This window comes from Myotis nattereri (genome assembly GCF_964212035.1).
Source record: "Myotis nattereri genome assembly, chromosome: 3".
Lineage (NCBI taxonomy): Eukaryota > Metazoa > Chordata > Mammalia > Chiroptera > Vespertilionidae > Myotis > Myotis nattereri.
In genome coordinates this window covers 3,579,182-3,599,872 of record NC_138077.1, presented here as the reverse complement: position 1 = coordinate 3,599,872, position 20,691 = coordinate 3,579,182, and the positions used below count along the sequence as shown (strand labels likewise).

Sequence of the window (20,691 nt, the reverse complement as noted above, 5' to 3'; positions counted from 1 at the left end):
AGTCAACTGTAAACACTGTACAATCAATGTACCCTCCAATATTACATCTTGATAGTAGAGAGGGTAAACTTTTTTAATGCACACTTACTGTATATCTTCAACAGGCAAATTTAGAGGATATTCTGCATTTTTCTTCACTTTCATTTCATTCCAATAATCATTCAGTTTATCTCCCAGTGCTAGTATTGTAAGCCTGAAAAGTAAATTATGAAACCAATTTAAGAAAAAAATAATAATAAAGATTAAATCTTTGTCAAACACAGAGAAAGCACAACCTAGCAATGATCAGGTGAACACTGGTGGGGGGGTGGGTAGGGAGTAGGGACGAAGGACCCCTAAAAGTACAGTTAATAAAAAACACTCAATGTAACAGCAATTTTGTAGAAAGGACTTTTTTAAGTTACGAGTGCAGAGCGAGGGTCCTCTAGGAAGGAAGACACAATGTAATACGTTGGGTCCCCTGTTGTGAAAGAATGCGGCCAACCAATCATGGGGAGAACCACTGAATTTCAATTCCAACTGTCCAAGCTTCAATTCAAATCAAACTCACACTTTTGGTGTATGAAAGTATGCAATCATTCCCAGGAAGTCTATTTCAAATAGCTTCTGTCCCACAATTAAAGACTTGCACTTCTCCCACAGTAAGATGTCTTTTCTTAATTGAGTTTATTGGTGTGACATTGGTTATTAAAATTACATAGGTTGCAGGTGAACAATTGTATAATACAGCGGTTCTCAACCTGTGGGTCATGACTCCTGAAAATACATCCTGCATTTCAGATATTTACATTACGATTCATAACAGTAGAAAAATTACAGTTATGAAGTAGCAACAAAAATAATTTTATGGCTGGGGGTCACCACAACATGAGGAACTGTATTAAAGGGTCACAGCATTAGGAAGGTTGAGAACCACTGGTATAATACATCATGTGTTTATTGCACTGTGTGTTCACCACCCCAAGCCCCATAATAAGATGTTAAAATCAATGGGACCTACTGAAATAAATAAGACTAAAGGCACAATTCTTCCTCGTCTCTTTTTCTCATCACCTCTACTCCTCAGTCCATGAGACTGCACCGAATTCTGTTCAGAGTATACCTAGGAGAGGAACTGCAGGGTCATGGGGTGGGCATTTACTTCACAGCCTATTAGTTTTCAAAAATGATCAACAAACAGTTTTACATCCCGCAGCAATGTACAATGAGAGCTCCAACTGCCCTACAACTTGCCAACATTTGCTGTGTTTTCTTCACTGTAAATATTTATCCACTTTTGCCCATTACGATGGAAGCTTTTTGCATCTTGTTTAAAAAACCTGCCTAACTAAAGATTATAAAAGTATGCTTGTTTCCATTTTGGTTTTGCCGTTCTCATTTAGGTCTACAATCCATCTAAGAACTGGCCTTCTTCATTTGAGAGGCAGGAATTAAAGTTCATTTTATCTGTACAGCCAGCCAACTGAACTGGTCTCTTTTGGAAAGATGATCATTCTTACTACACTCAAATGCAACCTTTGCCACAGCAGATGACCATCTGTATGAAAGTGGGGGTTGTTTTTTGACTTCTCTACTCCATTTCACTGGACTATCTACCCTTTCATTAACACCCGCTTTCTTAGCTACTATGGCTTTCTAAGTGTTATTTAGTAGTGTGAGTCTTCTTGCTTTGTTGTTCTTTAATGCCTGTCTTAACTGTTTTCAGTCTTCTAATGGTCAACTTAAAGTTTAGATTAAGCCTATCAATATATCAACACACAAACACACCTGCTGGGTTTTTTGGTTCTTTATAAAACTGAAATTGCATTTAATTATTTTGGAGAAAAACTGACATTTCATAATACCCAGTGTTCCAATTCTTGAACGTAGTATACCTACTTACTTAAGTCTTAAATTTCACTCCACAATATTTTGTGGTTTTCAGTGTGTCGAGGTCTTTGTGTATTTGATTTCCTCTAAAGTAGGATCATCTTTTTATGATGATCTTACTGATTTTTTTTAAAATATCATGTTGTTTACCTGTTGCTAGTACACAATGATTTCTGAATACTTCTTACCCAGCAACTTTAGAATACATATCACTTGTTCCTTTATTAATTCCAATTACAGATAATTTTGGACTTTCTACATATTATCATCTGCAGAAAAGTTTTATTTATTCCTTCCCAACCCTCCTAACTTTCATTTCTTTTTCTTGCCTTATTGGTTTCCTCTAAAACAATTGTACATAACTGATGTCTTTATCTCACTCTCACTCCGGGGGGATGGGGGAGTAGCTATTGATTATTCACCACTAGAAATGATGCCTGCTCTTCCTGTAAATACTCTGTACTATTATTTGTAAATAACTACTGTTACTATGCCCTTTCTGTTAATGGTTTTGTAAATGTTCCTTTTTCTAAATCACAAATGGGTGTGGTTTTATCAATTGATTTTTCTGTACCTATGAAAATAGCTATCGGAGTTTTCTTTTTTAGCATCAGTGTGATGAGTAACATTGAATTTTGAATATTAAAAACCACCCGTGGCATCTAGCAATACATCCACTTGGGTTAAATGTATCATACTTTTTACATTTCAGCGGATGGGATTTGTTATTAAGATTTTTATATCTTGACTAGAGGCCCGGTGCACAAAAATTTGTGCACTCGGGGTGGGGGGATCCCCCTCAGCCCGGTCTGCACCCATTCGCAGTCCAGGACCCCTTGGGGGATGTCCACCTGTCGACTTAGGCCCACTCCCTGGAGGGATCGGGCCTAAGCTTGCAGTCAGACATCCTTCTGGCAGCCAGGGAGCACTCAGGGGATGTCCGACTAAAGGCTTAGGCCCCCAAGGGATCGGGTCTAAACCGTTAGTTGGACATTCTTAGTGCTGCCACGGAGGTGGGAGAGGCTCCTGCCACCACCACTGCGCTGGCCAGCCATGAGCCAGCTTCTGGCTGAGTGCCAGTCCCCATATGGAAGTGCACTGACCACCAGGGGGAAGCTCCTGCATTGAACGTCTGCCCCCTGGTGGCCAGTGCGCATCATAGCAACCGGTCATTCTGCCGTTCAGTCAATGTGCATATTAGCCTTTTATTATTATTATTATATAGGATTATATAGGATGTCCCTATTTCCCCCCTTTTGCCCCCTTTACCCAGCTCTTGCCCCCCCCCCACTTCTCGCTGGCCATCACCATACTGTTGTCTGTGTCCATGGGTTGTGCATATATTTTCTTTGGCTAATCCCTTCTTTAAATTCACTTCTTTAAATTTTTATTTTCAGATAAGTGCTTATAATTGCACTTAGAATTAAGATATTTTTTAATTGAACCCTTGTAAATTTTAGCACAATTTAATAAGTTATCCTAGAAGCAATTAGATTTTTCATGTAATGCAGATACATTTCAATTAATATTTTATTAATTTTTAATTTTTTAATATTTTAATTTGAAATAATCTCATACATGTAAAAAAAAACTATAAAATACTACAGCATATTACATGTACCCTTCACCCAATTTCTTAGGTGTTAATAATTTAAACATAACCATTATACAACTAACAAAATTTGGAATATATTTTTCTTATAATCTCTTTAATGTTACTTAATTCATTTACTTTGTTTTTGTTAATCTTCACCCAAGGATATTTTTCCATTGAATTTTAGAGAGAGTGAAGGGAAAGGGACAGACACATTGATTGGTTGCCTCCTGCACATACTCTGATAGGGACTGGGGACCAAGCCAGCGACTGAGGTACATGCCCTTGACTGGAATCGAACCTGGGACCCTTCAGGGCTAATGCTCTATCCACTGAGCAAAGCAAGCTGCAGCTTAATTCATTTACTTTTAATCTATATGTGTCTTTATATTTAAAGTGGGTTTTGTTTTTGATTCACCCTCATAATCTGTCTTTTAATTGGTGCATTTATGCCACTGACTTTCAGAGTGCTTACTAATAGAGTTACTACCGTATCAGGCGGCTTCTGGGGCTTCTGGGGCCGCAAACGGGGGCCTGGATGGTGGCTCCGCGCTGTCCCGTCCTGCCTCCAGTACGCAAATTAGCCGCCATCTTTGTTGGTGGTTAATTTGCATATCACACTGATTAGCCAATGGGAGGCATAGCAAAGGTACGGTCAATTGCCATGTTTGTCTATTATTAGATAGGATAAGGAAAGACTGACATCAATTTCTTCTCTTGTAACATATTCATAAGTTCACTAGCAAAGTTCTGCAAGTTTATAAAGGACTGGGTGCCCCTTTCCTAAATCTTTGAATTTAATATGTAATAAGTTTTCAAAAAATTGATTTAATTTCACAGGAATGTGTTCATATCATCTAAACTGGTGAAAGATTATGCTATCCCCTTCATAATGCTTTTTGTGTCTGTAGACCTAGAGTATTGTCCTCTATTCCATTTCTGATACTGACAATTGCTGTTTTCTCCTTTACTGCCTTAATCCCTTAATCTTACCAGATACTCACAGACTATTAATCTTATCAAAGAACACACTTCGAGCTTTTTTATTATGTCACTATCAGTTTATTGTCCCTCAGCTCAAAGCCAGTCTTCCCTGCTCAGTTCCATGCTGTTAGAGCTCGGGCCTGTGAGCGTGTGCCCTTTGCCAGCCGGAGCCATGTTAGCTGGGCTAGCGGCGAGGGGCCTGCCAGGTGCAGCAGCTTCCAGAGCTCCAGTGCTCACCTGGCTGGGACCAGCAGCTTCGAGGGAAGCTCCGGGGTGCCCTGACCTCGCTCTGCCCTGGGCAGGAGACCAGTCCTAGCAGGCCCGGGTTCCAGCAGAGTCACATCTTCACAAACCGGCTCCAGCCCACCACAGCCCTGGTGACAGCAGGCCCAGGACAGGCCAGCAGTGGTCAAGCAGGTGGCTGGTTGCGATGTTTCTCATAACCTCTACAGAGAGATCAGAACCTCTGGCTTCAGGGGGTGGGGGCCTTCTCCTAATTCCTTGACTGTTTCCTCTTTTTCAACCTAGAGGCTTTCAGTTCCTCTTTTTTTATCTTTTACCCCTTTAGAAATCACCTTCTACTGTTCTAGATGTGGACGAAAAAAGGGGGCTACACACTAAACCTGAAAAGCTCAGGGGAGGCCTGCATGGCAGCCTTATAAAATCACACACCAAAAGTAACCACACAGGAAGATCTGAAATTAAAAAGCCCCAACTAAAAACTAGTCATGGCAGGTAGTCGTGTCCTAGGCCAGTACCTTCCTTGACAAAGGTGGATCTTTACCCTTAATGGAGCCTGTCTATTGTCTTTTTGTAAATAGGATAACATACCTTTGGAATGTCAAGTAATTTCCTATTTCCTGGACCCCTCAGGGCACTATCACTGCACCAGAGCAGAGACCACAGAGCCCTCCTTGTTACTGTTAGTGTTAACTGTTGACTGTTACCTATCCTGCACCCACAAAGGTAAATGCATCAAGTCCATTCCTTCTACCTGTTATCCATCCCAGACATTCCCCGCCTCCCCCTTTGCTTTCTCCAGTCTCCTCAGAGTGCAATGTACAAAATAAGGTACAAAACTGCCCTTCTCTGGAGCATTTTCTCAATCCTGAGATTTTGCTTCCTGGTAACTGTCCACAGTTGGCTCAAACAAACTTACCAACATTCTCTTTAGGTTTGAACTTGTCTTATGCTGACATAGTTAACAATTCCTTGTATTAAATTACCCCTGTTCAGATAGCAGGGTTAGCTGTCTCAGGATTGAACTCTGAGTGATATATTTATTTTCTATATTATCTGTGGTTCTTAATTCACTGATTTTGCTGTTACCTTTATTATTTCCTTCCATTTTCTGTTTCATTTTTTTTTCTTTATTTGAGGGGAGGGCCAATGGCATTTGTCTTTGCCACAATATTTACATGACATTTGCATCCTACTCCAGAACATATGCCTATGAGGACAGTTTGTGCTGCCCTACTTTACAACTAACATTAATGGCCACAAATTCTGGGACTCTCAGAAATATTTCATTAGTAAAGATGGGAGGATATATTTCTATTTGTAGGACACAATTTCTAGGATGAAAGACAACGGTTAAATGTGTCTTCTGTGCAAACCTTTCACCTACCCATTTTCTTAATGTCCCACAATGTAAAAACATCCGTAGACTTAAAAAAATCCTTAAGAAAAAGTTATGAAAGCATTTCCAAAATACAATATAAAAAGGCAAAAAGTTAAATAGGTAACACACCTGTACTCATTAGTATAGTCGAAATCTTGCTTATTATGAGTTGGCTTTAGGAAATTACATTCTATAATTCCCACTACTCCAACACCCATGTTGTTTGCCTGGAAAAGAAAATGAAATTGGCATTTTAAGCATAAGACATGATGCCCAATATAATTACCCTCCATAAAGATTTATAATTTGTACCAAATATTTTCCTAAATTTTATCTCATGAAATTTAGCCTGAAAAACATTGTCAGGTAGGTAATTCACTTTTCTGGGAGTTAATTCCTATGTATATTAGAGCCTTCCTCCAAAACCATATCCACTGTTGTCAAGTATTCATTTAGACAAGTGTTATCATCCCCAATTTTATACAAAGGAAAAAAGACCACCTCTGCTGGGATGCAACTGCTTAGCCAGTAGAAACCACAACTGAGTCATTTCTATATCCACAGCCTAAGCAAAGGCTCCGGCACTTAATATTCCATATGTTTATTTAAAGTTAGCATTTTAAAAATTAAAAACTCATGTATCCAAAGTTACAGATGCAGTTGTTAATGGCAATGAAATAAAAATCTACATCAGTAAAAATTATTTTTTAATTTTTACTCTAACTAAAATACTGAACTCAAAGCACAAGTCATATTCTGATTATCTATGTGTGATTATCAGGTATATTTTGTTCATGATTGTAGTTTACTTTTTTTAATACATTTTTATTGATTTCAGAGAGGGAGGGAGAGAGAGAGAAAAGCATCAATGATGAAAGAGAATCACTGATTGGCTGCCTCCTGCATAACCCCCCACTGGGGATCGAGCCCACAACCCAGGCACGTGTCCTGACAGGGAATTGAACTGTGACCTCCTGGTTCATAAGTCAACACTCAACCACTGAGCAATGCCAGTCGGGCATGATTGTAGTTTACTTCCAAGTTCACTTACAAAGTGAAAGAAAATATAATTTACAAAATGAAAATTTTCATAAATATAATAAGGGTGGTACAAAAGTAGGTTTATAGTTGTTAGTATAAGAAACAGTTTATTTTTATATTATTTATGAATTACTTATGACTTACTGTATTATTTTCCAGATGAACAACTGTACACCTAGTACTGCCCCACCCTGTAGATGAAGCCATATAAATCTAAGCATAATCCTACTCAATGAAGAACCATCAGTGGTTCTACTCTCCCACACTTGTAAACCACAGTACCCTTCAATCTGTAGTTCGTTTCACCTTAGTTCCAGCCTCATCTTCCTCTCTCCCCCATTACTCTGTTTCCCACTTGTCAACTAATGCAGGCACAGCAAATTACTCCCTTAGTGATGACATCGTCTCAGAACCTTTCTTTCCTTCCTCTGAAGATACTTTCCCTGCTTGGAAAGCTGCTGCCAGACTTCCAACACAGGAGTCAACAGAGACTCATGTCAACCACCACTTTCTCCAAGAAGCCTTCTCTGATTTCCATGTCTGATCATCTCTCTATGCTGAGATCCAGCATGGGAAATCATACCGCTATCTGATACCTACTTAATCATGTTTACTAAATCCACACAATGCAAATACTAGGTCCAATCCATCATCTGGTAAAAAAAAAAAAAAAAAAAAGTAAAAGTTGGTTGTAGCCCTAACCCAGTGGTTCTCAACCTTCTGGCCCTTTAAATACAATTCCTCATGTTGTGACCCAACCATAAAATTATTTTCGTTGCTACTTCATAACTGTAATGTTGCTACTGTTATGAATCGTAATATATATATCTGATATGCAGGATGGTCTTAGGCGACCCCTGTGAAAAGGTCATTCGACCCCCAAAGGGGTCGCAACCCACAGGTTGAGAACCGCTGCCCTAACCAGTTTGGCTCAGTGGATAGAGCATCAGCCTGCAGACTAAAGGGTCCCAGGTTTGACTCCAGTCAAGGGCATGTACCTTGGTTGCAGGCACATCCCCAGTAGGGGGTGTGCAGGAGGCAGCTGATTTATGTTTCTCTCTAATCGATGTTTCTAACTCTCTATCACTCTCCCTAAAAAAAAAAAAAAATCAATAAAATATTTTTTTTTTAAAGAAATAAAGTAAAATAAAAGTTGGTGTTAAAGCTTATTTTGTACAGGGTCAAGCATAATCAGAAATTACACATATGCAAATTTAACTGGGTGGGAAAAGGGCTATGTCTCTTAAGTCAAATTCGTAAGTGGTAAATGATAAAAAGAATTTACATTCTGTGGCAAATACTATTATTTCTTTTGAATCCCAAAGCACTTGGTAACTAAGGCCTATTAGCAAAAATGCATTTCCAATTACCAGTAAAATTCAGAAACTTAGTGGATATAAAGAGACCGACATTCATTTACTTTTATAAAAATTCTGAGCTTGTGCCATGAAAATATGTAATACAGAGACACACCCGTTGAATAACATTCAAGTTAAACCCATACTATCATACTATGTAGAGTTCACATAATTTTACAAAGAATTCAGAATGAAATAGAAACTGAAAATGAAAGTCATAGAATTAGAGAACAAAACATGTCTAGACTTAAAACCTTTAAAAAAATGACTTTCCGAATTGATCACTGAAGTCACACACACACCAAAAACAACAACACACCTTTCTGTGAAAACAGGTAAAGGATAAACAGAACGACATGGGACAATGTCCATCGCCCTAAACTGAACTCTACAATGGCTATGGCTTAGGAGGAAGGCTCTATTTTATTTAGGAACTAACTCCAAAAAAGTAAATCACCTACCAGAGACTGATTTTCAGGTTATTGAGTCAGCACTAGTTAAAAGCAACCAATTTCATTCCAGCAGGAAGTAAGCAGGGATCCAGATCCAAATGCATCAAAAGATCTGCATGGTTAGGTCTAGGGCATGTTACTTAGCCCGTTTCCTCATCTGTAAAACAGAGACACAATATTCTGTCCCCCTCATAACATTACTTAGGATCAAATCAGAAATTAATATCACAGCATTCTAAGTTCAAAAGCCATACCAACGCTATTAAAACACTGACATTTAAGTCATTAGGCAGAAAGTGTACAATTTCACATCTGACCCAATAAGTTATCCTAACTTATGAAAGACATTTCCTGCTTACCTTTAACTGATATCCAACTTTTTCATAAGCTTTGATGAGTCTGTTTTTATGATACATCATTATCCCATAATGTTCTTTATTTTTGCAGTTGAATCCAAAAGTAATTTTCACTGTTTTCGTCTTAAATGTTAAGGAAAATTCTGAACACACCACCTTCCTCCCTTGGAGTCATCCTTTCTATTTCATTAATTATTGAGTCCCAAAGTACAAAAAAAAGGGCACAGTTAGACAAGTTCAGAATCAGTATGAGGAGAAGAGGAGGAAAAGTGGTGGGGAGCACACAACTAAAACAGCTCTATACGACACCATAAAAAGGAAAACAAAGGATACTAAAAATTTTGGTCGATAAACATCATGTTCAATGTAAGCAAGACTCTTCGAGACTAGTTGTGTCTTCACTTTCTGTCCACGTAAGATGATCTGCATTCTTGGCTTTAGATATAATATACTGCAGTAAGCCTGAAAAGACACCAAACACTATGTTTTTTTTGAAATAATTATCTATAGATTTGTTCAACACGACTTACACATGCATTTAAAAAGCAGCTGCCACCTTACTTCCTAAAGGACCATTAACTCTTCAGTAAAATAATATGCACTATATATACTTTTCACTAAAAATACTCAGTGTATTATAGCCGGTAAAAATGATTTGCAGAAAACAATCTATTGACCTATGTTGATATGTTAAGTGAAAAAGTTACAAAACAGGATGTATGGTATGATCTCACATCAATTTTTAAAAATGTATACATGTACATTTTCTGACTCTTCTGTCAACTACATATATGGTTATAGTTTTAAAAACAACAAGTTTTATTTAGACAAAAATAAACATAATGAAAGGGACAGTTCCAAGTTTGAAAAGGAAAAATCCGATATAATAAAAGCCTAATATGCAAATCAACTGCACAACAGAATGACGAACACTATGATGCACACTGACCACCAGGGGGCAGACGCTCAACTCAGGAGCTGCCCCTAGCCTACAGGCCCCAGGCCAGCCAAGGCAGGTGCCAGCAGGGCGCCCCCCCCCCCATCACCCCACAGATCATCCCAGATCACCGGCCAGGCAACCTACCCATGCACGAATATCGTGCATTGGGCCTCTAGTTGTAAATAATAAACCAACATACAGAATAGACAAGCATAGTACTTTTTCAAAAGTGAATTGTAGCCCCAGCTGGTCTGGCTCAGTGGATAGAGTATCAGCCTACAGACTGAAGGGTCACGGGTTCAATTCCAGTCAAGGGCAAATGCCCAGGTTGTGGGCTCAACCTCCAGTAGGGGGCATGCAGGAGGCAGCCAAACAATGATTCTCTCTCATCATTGATGTTTCTATCTCTCTCTGTCTCTCCCTCCTTCTCCCTGAAATCAATAAAGTATATTTAAAAAATAAAAATAAAAAATAAAGTGGGCTGTAACAATCAGTAGTCAACTAAATGTGTTCTAAATTCTTAATGCATAAAAGTTTATTTTAGAACCTTGACAAGTTTTGCATCCTAAAAATGTTTAAAATATGCTCTTGTGTGTCTACCTCCAAGGTACCAGAAATCTCCAAAAGAAATGAAGTCAAGGACAGACCAAAGGTTCAACGTAAAACTAAAATTTGAACTTTTTCTTACTCTTTTTAAAATTTGATTTTTAGAGAGGGACAAAGAGAAAGAGAGAGACTTCAATGTGAGAGAGATACACCAATCAGTTACCTCTCATACTCTCCCCAACTAGGGATCAAACCTGCACCTAGGTATGTGTCCTGACCAGGAATGGGATGGTGAATAGTGCACAGGATGCCACTCCAACTGAGCCACACCAGTCAGGGCTTACTTTTTTCCCGTCTCCTGATTTCAAAATTAGTGGTGTTCTGTCATTTATAAAATTCATTAATGATATTTTAAAACATTGTACTCGTGATACACTAAAACCATACCATCTGCTCTGGCTGCCTATAGACACTTCATATTTTAGCAAGATTTTCTTAACCATTAGGAGATACTTCAAGAACACATTGTGGTATATAAAATAATAGTTATCGCTGCCCTTTTAATTAACGAAAAGCTATATGATAAACTTGTAAACGTCTGTGGGGAGCCGATATAGGGTTTCGGCTCCCCACAAACGTCCAATGGATCCTTCAACTTGGAGTTATGGAATCACTGCAGCACAAAAATAAAGGGAACAATTTGATGTATCTTATTACAGTGACTAAGAAACTTTAACTTATTGTATCAATATACTAAAGGCCCGGTGCACGAAATCTGTGCACAGGTAGGATCCCTAAAACTGGCCAGCGATGAGGGCCAATCTTCGGGGCAAACGATGGGTCGATCAGGGGGTTCCCTCTGGCACCCACCTGGGCTGGCCTGGCACCACCCGCTCGCCAGCTCCGCGCCCCCCCCCCCCGCCAGTCACCTCCCTCTGCAGGGCGACCAGTGAGGCGATCAGGGGGCCCCCACTGGCACCCGCCTTAGCCGGGCTGAGGGAAGGTCCTGCATTGAGCGACTCCCCCCTGGTGGTCAGTGTGCGTCATAGCGGCCGGTCGTTCCGCCAGTCTGTCAACTTGCATATTAGGCTTTTATTATATAGGATTGTTATACTGAAATATTAATTTCCTCAATCTCAAAAACATAACCATTTCTCAGATCATTTTTCAGATATATGTATCACAAAATTATATTAATGTACATTATCTCTAGTCTATACATAATTTATTGTTTTAAGATGTGTGTGTATTCTAGAGTATTTTAAATTTTATAAAAATGAAACTCTGAATTTTGTATTTTTGATTGATTAATCAATATGGCCATTATAGGATACTAGAGGCCCAGTGCACAAAAATTTGTGCATGGGGGGGGAGGGTCCCTCAGCCAGGCCTGTGCCCTCTCGCAGTCCGGGACCCCTCAGGGTATGACCACCTGCTGGCTTAGGCCTGCTCCCCGGGGGATTGGGCCTAAGCTGGCAATCAGACATCCCTCTCGCAGTCTGGGATTCCTCGGAGGATGTTCACTTGCCAGCGGGGAGCAGGCCTAAGCTGCAGTCAGACATCCTTAGCGCTGCTGAGGAGGCAGGAGAGGTTCCCACCACCATCGCTGTACTGACAGCCGTCAGCCTGGCTTGTGGCTGAACAGAGCTCCCCCATGTGGAAGCACACTGACCACCAGAGGGCAGCTCTTGCATTGAGCGTCTGCCCCCTAGTGGTCAGTGTGTGTCATAGTGACCAGTCATTCCCAGTCTTCCTGCTGTTAGGATCAGTTTGCATATTACCCTTTTACTATCCAGGATAGAGGCCTGGTGCACGGGTGAGGGCTGGCTGATTTGCCCTGAAGGGTGTCCCGGATCAGGGTGGGGGTCCTGCTTGGGTGCCTGGCCAGCCTGGATGACGGGCTGATGCCTGTCTGCAGCTGGTCACACCCCTTTCAGGGTGGGGGTCCCCACTGGGGTGCCTGGCCAGCCTGGATGAGGGGCTGATGGCTGTTTTCAGGCTGGCCACACCCCCTTTAGGGTGGGGGTCCCCATTGAGGTGCCTGGCCAGTCTGGGTGAGGGGCTGAGGGCCGTTTTCAGGCTGGCCAGCGACTGAAGCTTCCAGCCTCTCCTTTTTTTCTTTTTATTCTGGGGTTTGTTTAGCTTCTATAATTGAAACTTAGTTGCTTTCAGAGCTCAGAGCCAGGCCTCAGCAGGTGGGGAACCTTGGCTTCCTCCATCACTGGAGCAAGCAAGCCTCCTGCTCACTTCAGCTGCGTGGCTGCCGGCCACCATCTTGGTTGGCGGTTAATTTGCATATCGCTCTGATTAGCCAATGGGAAGTGTAGCGAAGGTATGGTCGATTACCCTTTTTGTCTTTTATTAGATAGGATACTTATTCCATTATATCCAATTTAAATAATTTAACTACATAGTGAGAGACTGACAAACACTGTTAGACCTGATGACTTCACAATTAAAAATTATTTATAAGCAAATAAAACCACCAGTGTGCTCATGTTGGCACATGTCTGAGATATTGCATTCAGAATCAATGGTAGCATTTGTAACAAGTGCGCAACGTATCTTCCACTATTTGATGCTTTTCTCACTTCTACGGGGCCTGGATACATACCCTCAGGGAATAGTCGCTTTCTGGGGCAATTTGGTCCATCCTCTCTTGTTTCTTGTACCCTTTCTTCCCTGTTATCTCATCTAAATCTTCTGGAATTCTGATGTCATATTTATCCTTCTCAAAATCAAACTCTGTTGCACTTTTATAGCTGTAAAATTAATTTTTTGAAGGAACAAAATTTTAACTTCATAACAAGATAAGCAAGGAAATACTACTACTTAACCAAACAAAACACCTACTTACACGGTAGGCACTATAGTGGTGTGTGTGTGTGGGGGGGGGGGGGGGGGGAAGCAAGAAATAAAATGAAAGAAGAGGAATCTAAGAAAATAAAAAAATAAATAAAACCTTTATTCACACACATTGCTAGTGGGAAGGTCAAATGGTGGAGCTACTTTGAAAAACATTCTGGCCGTGTCCTAAAAAACTAAACATGCAACTCCCTATGACCCGTCAATTACACACTGCTGGTCGTTCCCTGTAGAAAACGCAGACTATATTCCCGCAAAAATCTGTCCAGGAAGGTCTAGAGCAGTGGTTCCCAACCTTCTGGCCCTTTAAATACAGTCCCTCATGTTGTGACCCAACCATAAAATTATTTTCGTTGCTACTTCATAACTGTAATGTTGCTACTGTTATGAATCATCATGTAAATATCTGATATGCAGGATGGTCTTAGGCGACCCCTGTGAAAGGGTCGTTCGACCACCAAAGGGGTCGCGACCCACAGGTTGAGAACCACTGGTCTAGAGCTTATCTGTAATGGCCAACATCTGTAAACAACCCAGATGGCCTTCAACAGGTGCCTGGTTAGACACCCTGTGCTCCCTCCACATGGGCTACTACTCAGCAAGAAAAAGGAAGCAAACTACTGCCACACAAGAACCTGCATGAATCTCCAGAGATTTATGCTGAATGAAAGAAATAAGTGGTTTCACACTATGATTCCTTTTATCAACATGCTTGAAATGACAAAGCTATAGATAAGGAGAATTAGAGGTCGCCGAGGATGAAGGAGAGAACGGCTGTGGACATAACAGGGCAACTTGAGGAAACCCCTGTAGTAATAAAAATATCCTGTATAATGCCTGTAACAGTGTCTACAGTTTTGCGAGATGTTCCCATTGGAGGAAACTAGGTAAGTGATGCATGAGATCTGTCATTATTCTTACAATTGAACATGAATTGCAATCATCTTAAAATAAGAAAGTTTAAAATGAAAAAAAAAAAAAAACGTGGGGAGGTACAGGGAAGAAAAAGAAAAAAGAAAAAAAGGGAATACAGGAGGTCAGAAAAGCACAAGATTTAACATATTTTTAGTTCACCATTATTTGTGCTTTATTCCTCTGGTTCTATATGTGTTAGATATCTCAATATTACATATTCATCCTAACCTTTAAAAACTTTTATTTGTAAAGGTTCTTATTCTCACTACAAGGACAAAAAATTACAATTTCAGCAACACAAGTCTCATCAATATTTTTTCTCACCAGATGCTAAGTCATGCTTAGCTTTAAGTAATGGATTAAATGGACAAAGATTTCTCTTTTAATAGCTGGGTTTCTATTGTCTCATTTATTTGTTTTGAGGAGAGGGTGAATAACAGTAAGAATAGAGTGCTATAGAGACTAAACCTCAAGGCTAGGAAATTTATTTTTAATATGAAACTATTTAAAATTGAAGCTAAAGTGGCCTCAATAAAACACCCTTGGAAAAGAAATCATGAACTGAACCAAAAAATAAGCCCCTTCCAATGCACTTCTACTCTGTACAATCCAGGGATGAATGTCATACAATCACTCCTGCACATGCACTTTACCTCCTCAATGGTTAACAACTTTCAGTGGTCTATACTTACCTCCTAAGGTTCCAAATGATGATCCTCGTCCCCTTCTTCCCTATGATAGCATCCAGCTCTGCTAGTAAACTCTGCTCCGTGGGAAACAGAGAATGCTTCAGAATTGCAGCCAGGCTTGCCTCTGATTCCGCTAAATTAATCATCTGACGTATATCATAAGTTAAAGACCAATAACGTATTTTCCACAAGTGCGATATGAAAACCAATTCAAACAACAGAAAAACTACTTCCTAAATTATTTCCTAAGTTTTAAAGTGGCAGTCTAAATTCAAATGAATACCCAGGATGAAGTATGAGCAAGTTTATTACCCCTAACTAATGTAATGGTTCCAATATTTGAAATGTGGTTATACAGAGGATATTTTCCTAAACATATCTTATTTGTCATGGTAATTAGTGAAATTTTCAAGCCAGACCACGTCTCACTAGAGCACAGTAAGTCTGAAATAAAGAGGAAGGGTACAGAAGCTCAACATGAAATGCAACTGCCTAACAGCTAAGGACTTCCATGGCAAAATTCCAGCAGAGAACAGGGGGACAACACTTAGCCACAGACATAAGGTAGAGGCAGGGACAGGAATAGGAGCTAGAATAGAAGAAAATGGAGGAAGGCAAAAGGATAGAATGGTTCACATTATTTCTTCAGAGTTTCTACATCACTTCTATTTCAAAATCCAAAGGATATGGTGTTGGTTGAAGGCCACTATTGGAACAACAACATGTTCTGCTTGTATGGCTTCCAAGTAGGTCTGAGACAAGAGGCCCACACTCATGGTTTCTCCATTTTTGGTAAAAACAATTGCATCTTTACCCAAACGCATAGAACCTGACTTGAAACCATTCCCATACAATCCAACTGGGACATGACCATTCACGGTGACTTTGTCACTGAAGCCAAAGCTAAAAAGAAAAGAAAGATTTTAAAAATAAATATGTATAATCTTCATGTTTTTAATTCAAAAACTATAATAGGTAAAGAGCCTAGTTTTGTATGCTGGCCTCATCCTTTCTAGATCTATAATCTTGGGCAAGTAACTGCTAATCTGCCTTGGCATGTTTTCCGATCTCTGAAATGAAGGAAACGCAGTCTACATCATAGGGGTGTTTAAGGATCACACACGCCAAACAGGAGCATGTGGCCTGGCACATGCTGGCAAATGGCCAAGTTATAATTCGGATCCCTGGGCCCTTGAAATTGCACCCCCTGAAATCTCTCCTGTAGGTGTGGTTGACTCTCTTGTTCTCACCAAGACTTGGTAGTATGGTTACTGATGGGGTGGCCTTGACTTTTTGGCAGCATAAGGAGTATTTGAGGAACAGTAAGACCTCTACTACCAAATTCTCCCTCTACCCTGCACCTGTGCTAAGTATTTTCGTTTCCATTTCAGGGGCATTTGGCTTCATACTGACATCCAATACTGTGACCCTAGAACCCAAAGCCCTTGACTCTTTTATGCTGCTTCCTCATCCTCTAAAGGATCCCTTTAAAATTACCGTCCCCTCCCAAAGTGGTAAGTTTCATTGGAAATACTGGTTAAAACTAATTTACCCTAAAGTATAAATAACTGACACCAATGTGCTATAGCTCTATAAACGGTGGAATTCTAGATTAAGTCGGACATGAGGGGAATGATGAGAAAAATGGTAGGGATTGCCTAATAACCTAACAGTAGAAATGAAGGAAAACTTAAGAGAATAGAGCACACTGCGAGTTCTTAAAAAACAAAAACTATGGGCAAGAATACAACACATGAAACCCTTGAACTAGGTAAAAGCAATGATTTTAAGAAGTGTGACACTTTCACATACCTTAGCATTTTATGTAATTTGTCTGAAGTCATACCATTCCCATTATCAGTGAACGTTAAGCATATGTGCCTATTTATCACTGTTTTGTCAATCCATATCTGTTTAGCATTCACATCGGGATCGTATGCATTATCTGAGAAACAAAATTTGAGAAATTTTGTGTTTGCATTTTTAAAAACGCAACTAGTTCAGAACAATCTTTTAACAAGCAACAGAATAACATATTTTAAGGACATTTAAAAAGTTGAAATGTTAAGAACTTGTGAGATTTAAAAACATAAAACTACAACATTGTACCCTGCTATATATCGCTCATGGCTATTACAGAATTAACTCTTTCTGAAGCCCTCCATTCAGAGAGCAAGTGGAATCACTTCCTACAGAGATAATCAAGGGAAGGCCTTCTGCCCAAAGACCAGCCTGGCCATATATCACAGGGAAGCTAAGAGCTGGTGTCAGCTAGCACTAGAGCAGATATAGAAGGGACACTTTTTCTGCTAAGCACAGATAAAGGTTTACGTTCTGCCGCGTTCTTCAAATTGTGTCTCTTTTCAATAGTTAAAAAGAAAACCACAGGCCCCAAATGGTGTTCTTTTTGCTAAAAAACTATGATACCAGACCTAGCTGGTTTTGCTCAGTAGTTAGAGCATTGGCCTATGGCTGAAGGGTTTCGGGTTAAATTCCAGACAAGGGCACATATCTCCGTTGCAGGCTTGATTCCCCCTCTCTCACACTCAAGTTTCTGTCTCTCTGTCTCTCCCCAACCCTTCCACTCTCTCTAAAAATCATTGGGGAAAATATCCTTCCCAACTATTAAAAACATATTACTATTTTTGTTATAGATCTAGTTATTTTATAATCAGAATAAAAATATTTTCAACATAAATGCTTTATGAACTTAGTGAATTAAAATACTTTCACAATAATAGTATAGGAAAGTTGAACAGTGATTAATCTGACTAATCTGACATCCATTTGAGTAACTGTCATGCTAGGTAACTTTTACCCATAGTGTTATTATTCAAGATATATTTGTTGTTTTTAATAAAGCACACTTATGTAATATTTTTCAATGAAAAGTTTTTTTAAAACTTCAATTGCAAGTAATAGGTTACATATGAAAATTTTACATACCTATTAATTCAGCAACTGCACTGAATGGCCAAGTGTGACTAGTAGAATTGGTATGTAAAAACTTCGGGCAAAGCTGGAAAAAACCCATGAGTCATGTAAATTAATTCAGGTCTTACTTTTAGGAACAGAAACTGAGAGAAAAATTCTGAGGTTCTAATAAAATACAGTGAGCAAGAGAGTGAAAGTAACCAGTCAGGACCTGTGGGCCAACTCACAACAGACAGCTCGCATTCGCATCAACTTCTACAGTGACCGCCAGACCCCACAGCATTCGAATGCATGAACTTTCAGGACCGTTTCCCACAACCAATCGCAAGCGGTCAGCATCTCTTCCTTACAGCTGTGCACGCCCCCCGGGACTGGCCCCACCTTTCCCACCCCACCCTTTTATCTGTAGCCAATGTAAATTCTTTCAAAACAACTTGCATCTGTCTTTCCCAAAACATAGCGCCCATCACCTCCAGGACTGTGACAGGTCCGCCTTCTCCACCTGGCCTGCTGCTGGTGATTTAGACTTCCTGCCCCAGGGCCTAGACCTTTTCTAGCTGGCATTTGGCTCAACAAACCCTTTCTTTTAGAAAAGCTTTCGGCCATGAGAATTTTTTGTTTGTTTAACAAAACCAGTGTAATTTTCTGTCCTTTCATTAAACACTGAGTCCCAGTAAAAATAACTTAGCTGCTTCTTTCAGGATATACCTGAAAAATATTACCTAGAAGATAAGATTCCTGGAAGATAAGTCTGTTAATCATCAAGTTTACTCATCAAGACTTTCCTCAAAACCCTTGCCCTCTAATATCCACCAATCCAAAGTCATGACATCATAAATTGCCTAATCCCAGAGTTACCAACCTTGCAAGACCTACCTCAAAATCACCCAGCCAACGCTCCCTACTCTCGCTACTGTGACACAACTAAGGCTGTGTCAACGGGGTGTTTTCTACTTAGGGCCCTTAGACCTAATAAACTTAGCTTTGCTTTTTAATCAACAGCTTTTCTGGTGGTCTCTTGAAAAGTCATCATAGTACTATGGCAGTAGTGTACCAGGTACATCTATAAATCCTTTAAACAATGTTCAAATGCAACAAACCTTCTTGACTTCCAATGATTTTATGTTTGATTTAATTCACATTAGTAAAGTATGAAAGAATATGCCAATCAACCTCACGAATAGGGATCTCTACATGGCTGAGTAATGTAAATATCAAATGTATAAACACGCACAAATGCTTTAAAAGGCTGAGGCTTGAATACTTCAACATGCAGAGACTTTTCATGCAAGGAGGACTTTATGCATTCATTGTGAACAGATTCTATCATATTTAAGGGAAAAAAGAAGGCACTTCAAGTGTTTCCTATGAAGAGCCCTAGAAATGTGATTCGATTATAAATTAAATCGGCCACAAGGTGTCAGAGAGAGGTCTGCCTTTCTCTGTCCACACTAGGTTTTGGATAATCCCCAAGAACTCGTCCAGCATTAGGTTGAAGTACACATGTGAGAAATGGTATTCCAGCTGGAGGCTGTGTAATTTGGATTTGCTGTAGCATGCATCCATGCAATGAGGGATATAAGCAATCAGACTTTTGAAAGCACACATCACAGAGAGCCCTTCATGAAAATCAATGTCCAGACTTCCATCTTGCACAAGAAGCCTCTTCTCCAATTAACCTACCTGAGAATGCGCCAGCACTCACAGTCCCCCGCTTCCTGCTCAATTGTCATTCTACAATTTATTATTTTTCAATGGCATATTGCTCCACCTTTCTACATCTTACTATGGGACATGGCATTAGGGTATAGAACCTTTAGCTTCCAAAGAAGAAAATGATTAATCAACCACCATGAACCCTTAGGGTTTGCCTCTATTTCATGCATTTCTGTCAGGTATGAAATCTGGAGTTAGCAATGTGGTATTTGGGCCCATGTTGCAATACTCTTTGATTTTAGATGTATGGCATAGTGGGACGGTAGGAATGTCAAATTTCATTTAAGGACTTCATCGTATACACAGGCTCCAAACTGACACAGTACAAATGGTTACTGAGAAGAGTCCCAGGAGAGCAAAGCAAAGAAAGCATCAGTGAGAAACAATGAATGTTAAAGAGTTGGTTTTTGGGTACTGAAACACAGCAATTGTTTTCAACTATTTTTGATACTAACTGGAAAGAAAACCACTTGAACAGCCAAAGCCGCAGTTTAACACGCAGACCATGATGTGGAATGTATTAAGTGTATGATCCTGGGCAGTAAACTTAACCTCTGTGCCTCAAGTTGTAAAAATGAGGTTAACAGTATCAGCTTACAAGATTGTTAAGAAGAATTAAATAACTTACTATTTGTAAATGCTTAGAATATCTAGAACATAAGTATTATAAGTGTTTTAAAAATGTATTCCTTTAAACCCTGACCAGTTTGGCTCAGTGGATAGAGAGTCAGCCCTTGGATTTAAGGGTCCCAGGTTCAATTCCTGGTCAGGGCACATGCCCAGGTTGTGGGCTGAATCCCCAGTAGGAGGC

At 39.8% G+C, this 20,691-nt stretch overlaps 1 protein-coding gene across 1 annotated transcript in view; it reads right to left on the bottom strand.

Annotated features, from left to right (window-relative positions):
• Positions 1-20,691, bottom strand: part of MORC3 (MORC family CW-type zinc finger 3) — a 48,751-nt gene that overhangs the window by 13,921 nt on the left and 14,139 nt on the right. The window contains exons 2-10 of the mRNA XM_081086437.1: positions 18,177-18,249; positions 17,043-17,175; positions 15,919-16,133; positions 15,234-15,381; positions 13,376-13,523; positions 9,609-9,737; positions 9,279-9,398; positions 6,198-6,295; positions 89-193 (exon numbers count right to left, since the gene is read on the bottom strand). Of these exons, the coding sequence (XP_080942563.1) occupies positions 89-193; positions 6,198-6,295; positions 9,279-9,398; positions 9,609-9,737; positions 13,376-13,523; positions 15,234-15,381; positions 15,919-16,133; positions 17,043-17,175; positions 18,177-18,249 (1,169 nt within the window). The remainder of the gene's footprint in view (positions 1-88; positions 194-6,197; positions 6,296-9,278; positions 9,399-9,608; positions 9,738-13,375; positions 13,524-15,233; positions 15,382-15,918; positions 16,134-17,042; positions 17,176-18,176; positions 18,250-20,691) is intronic.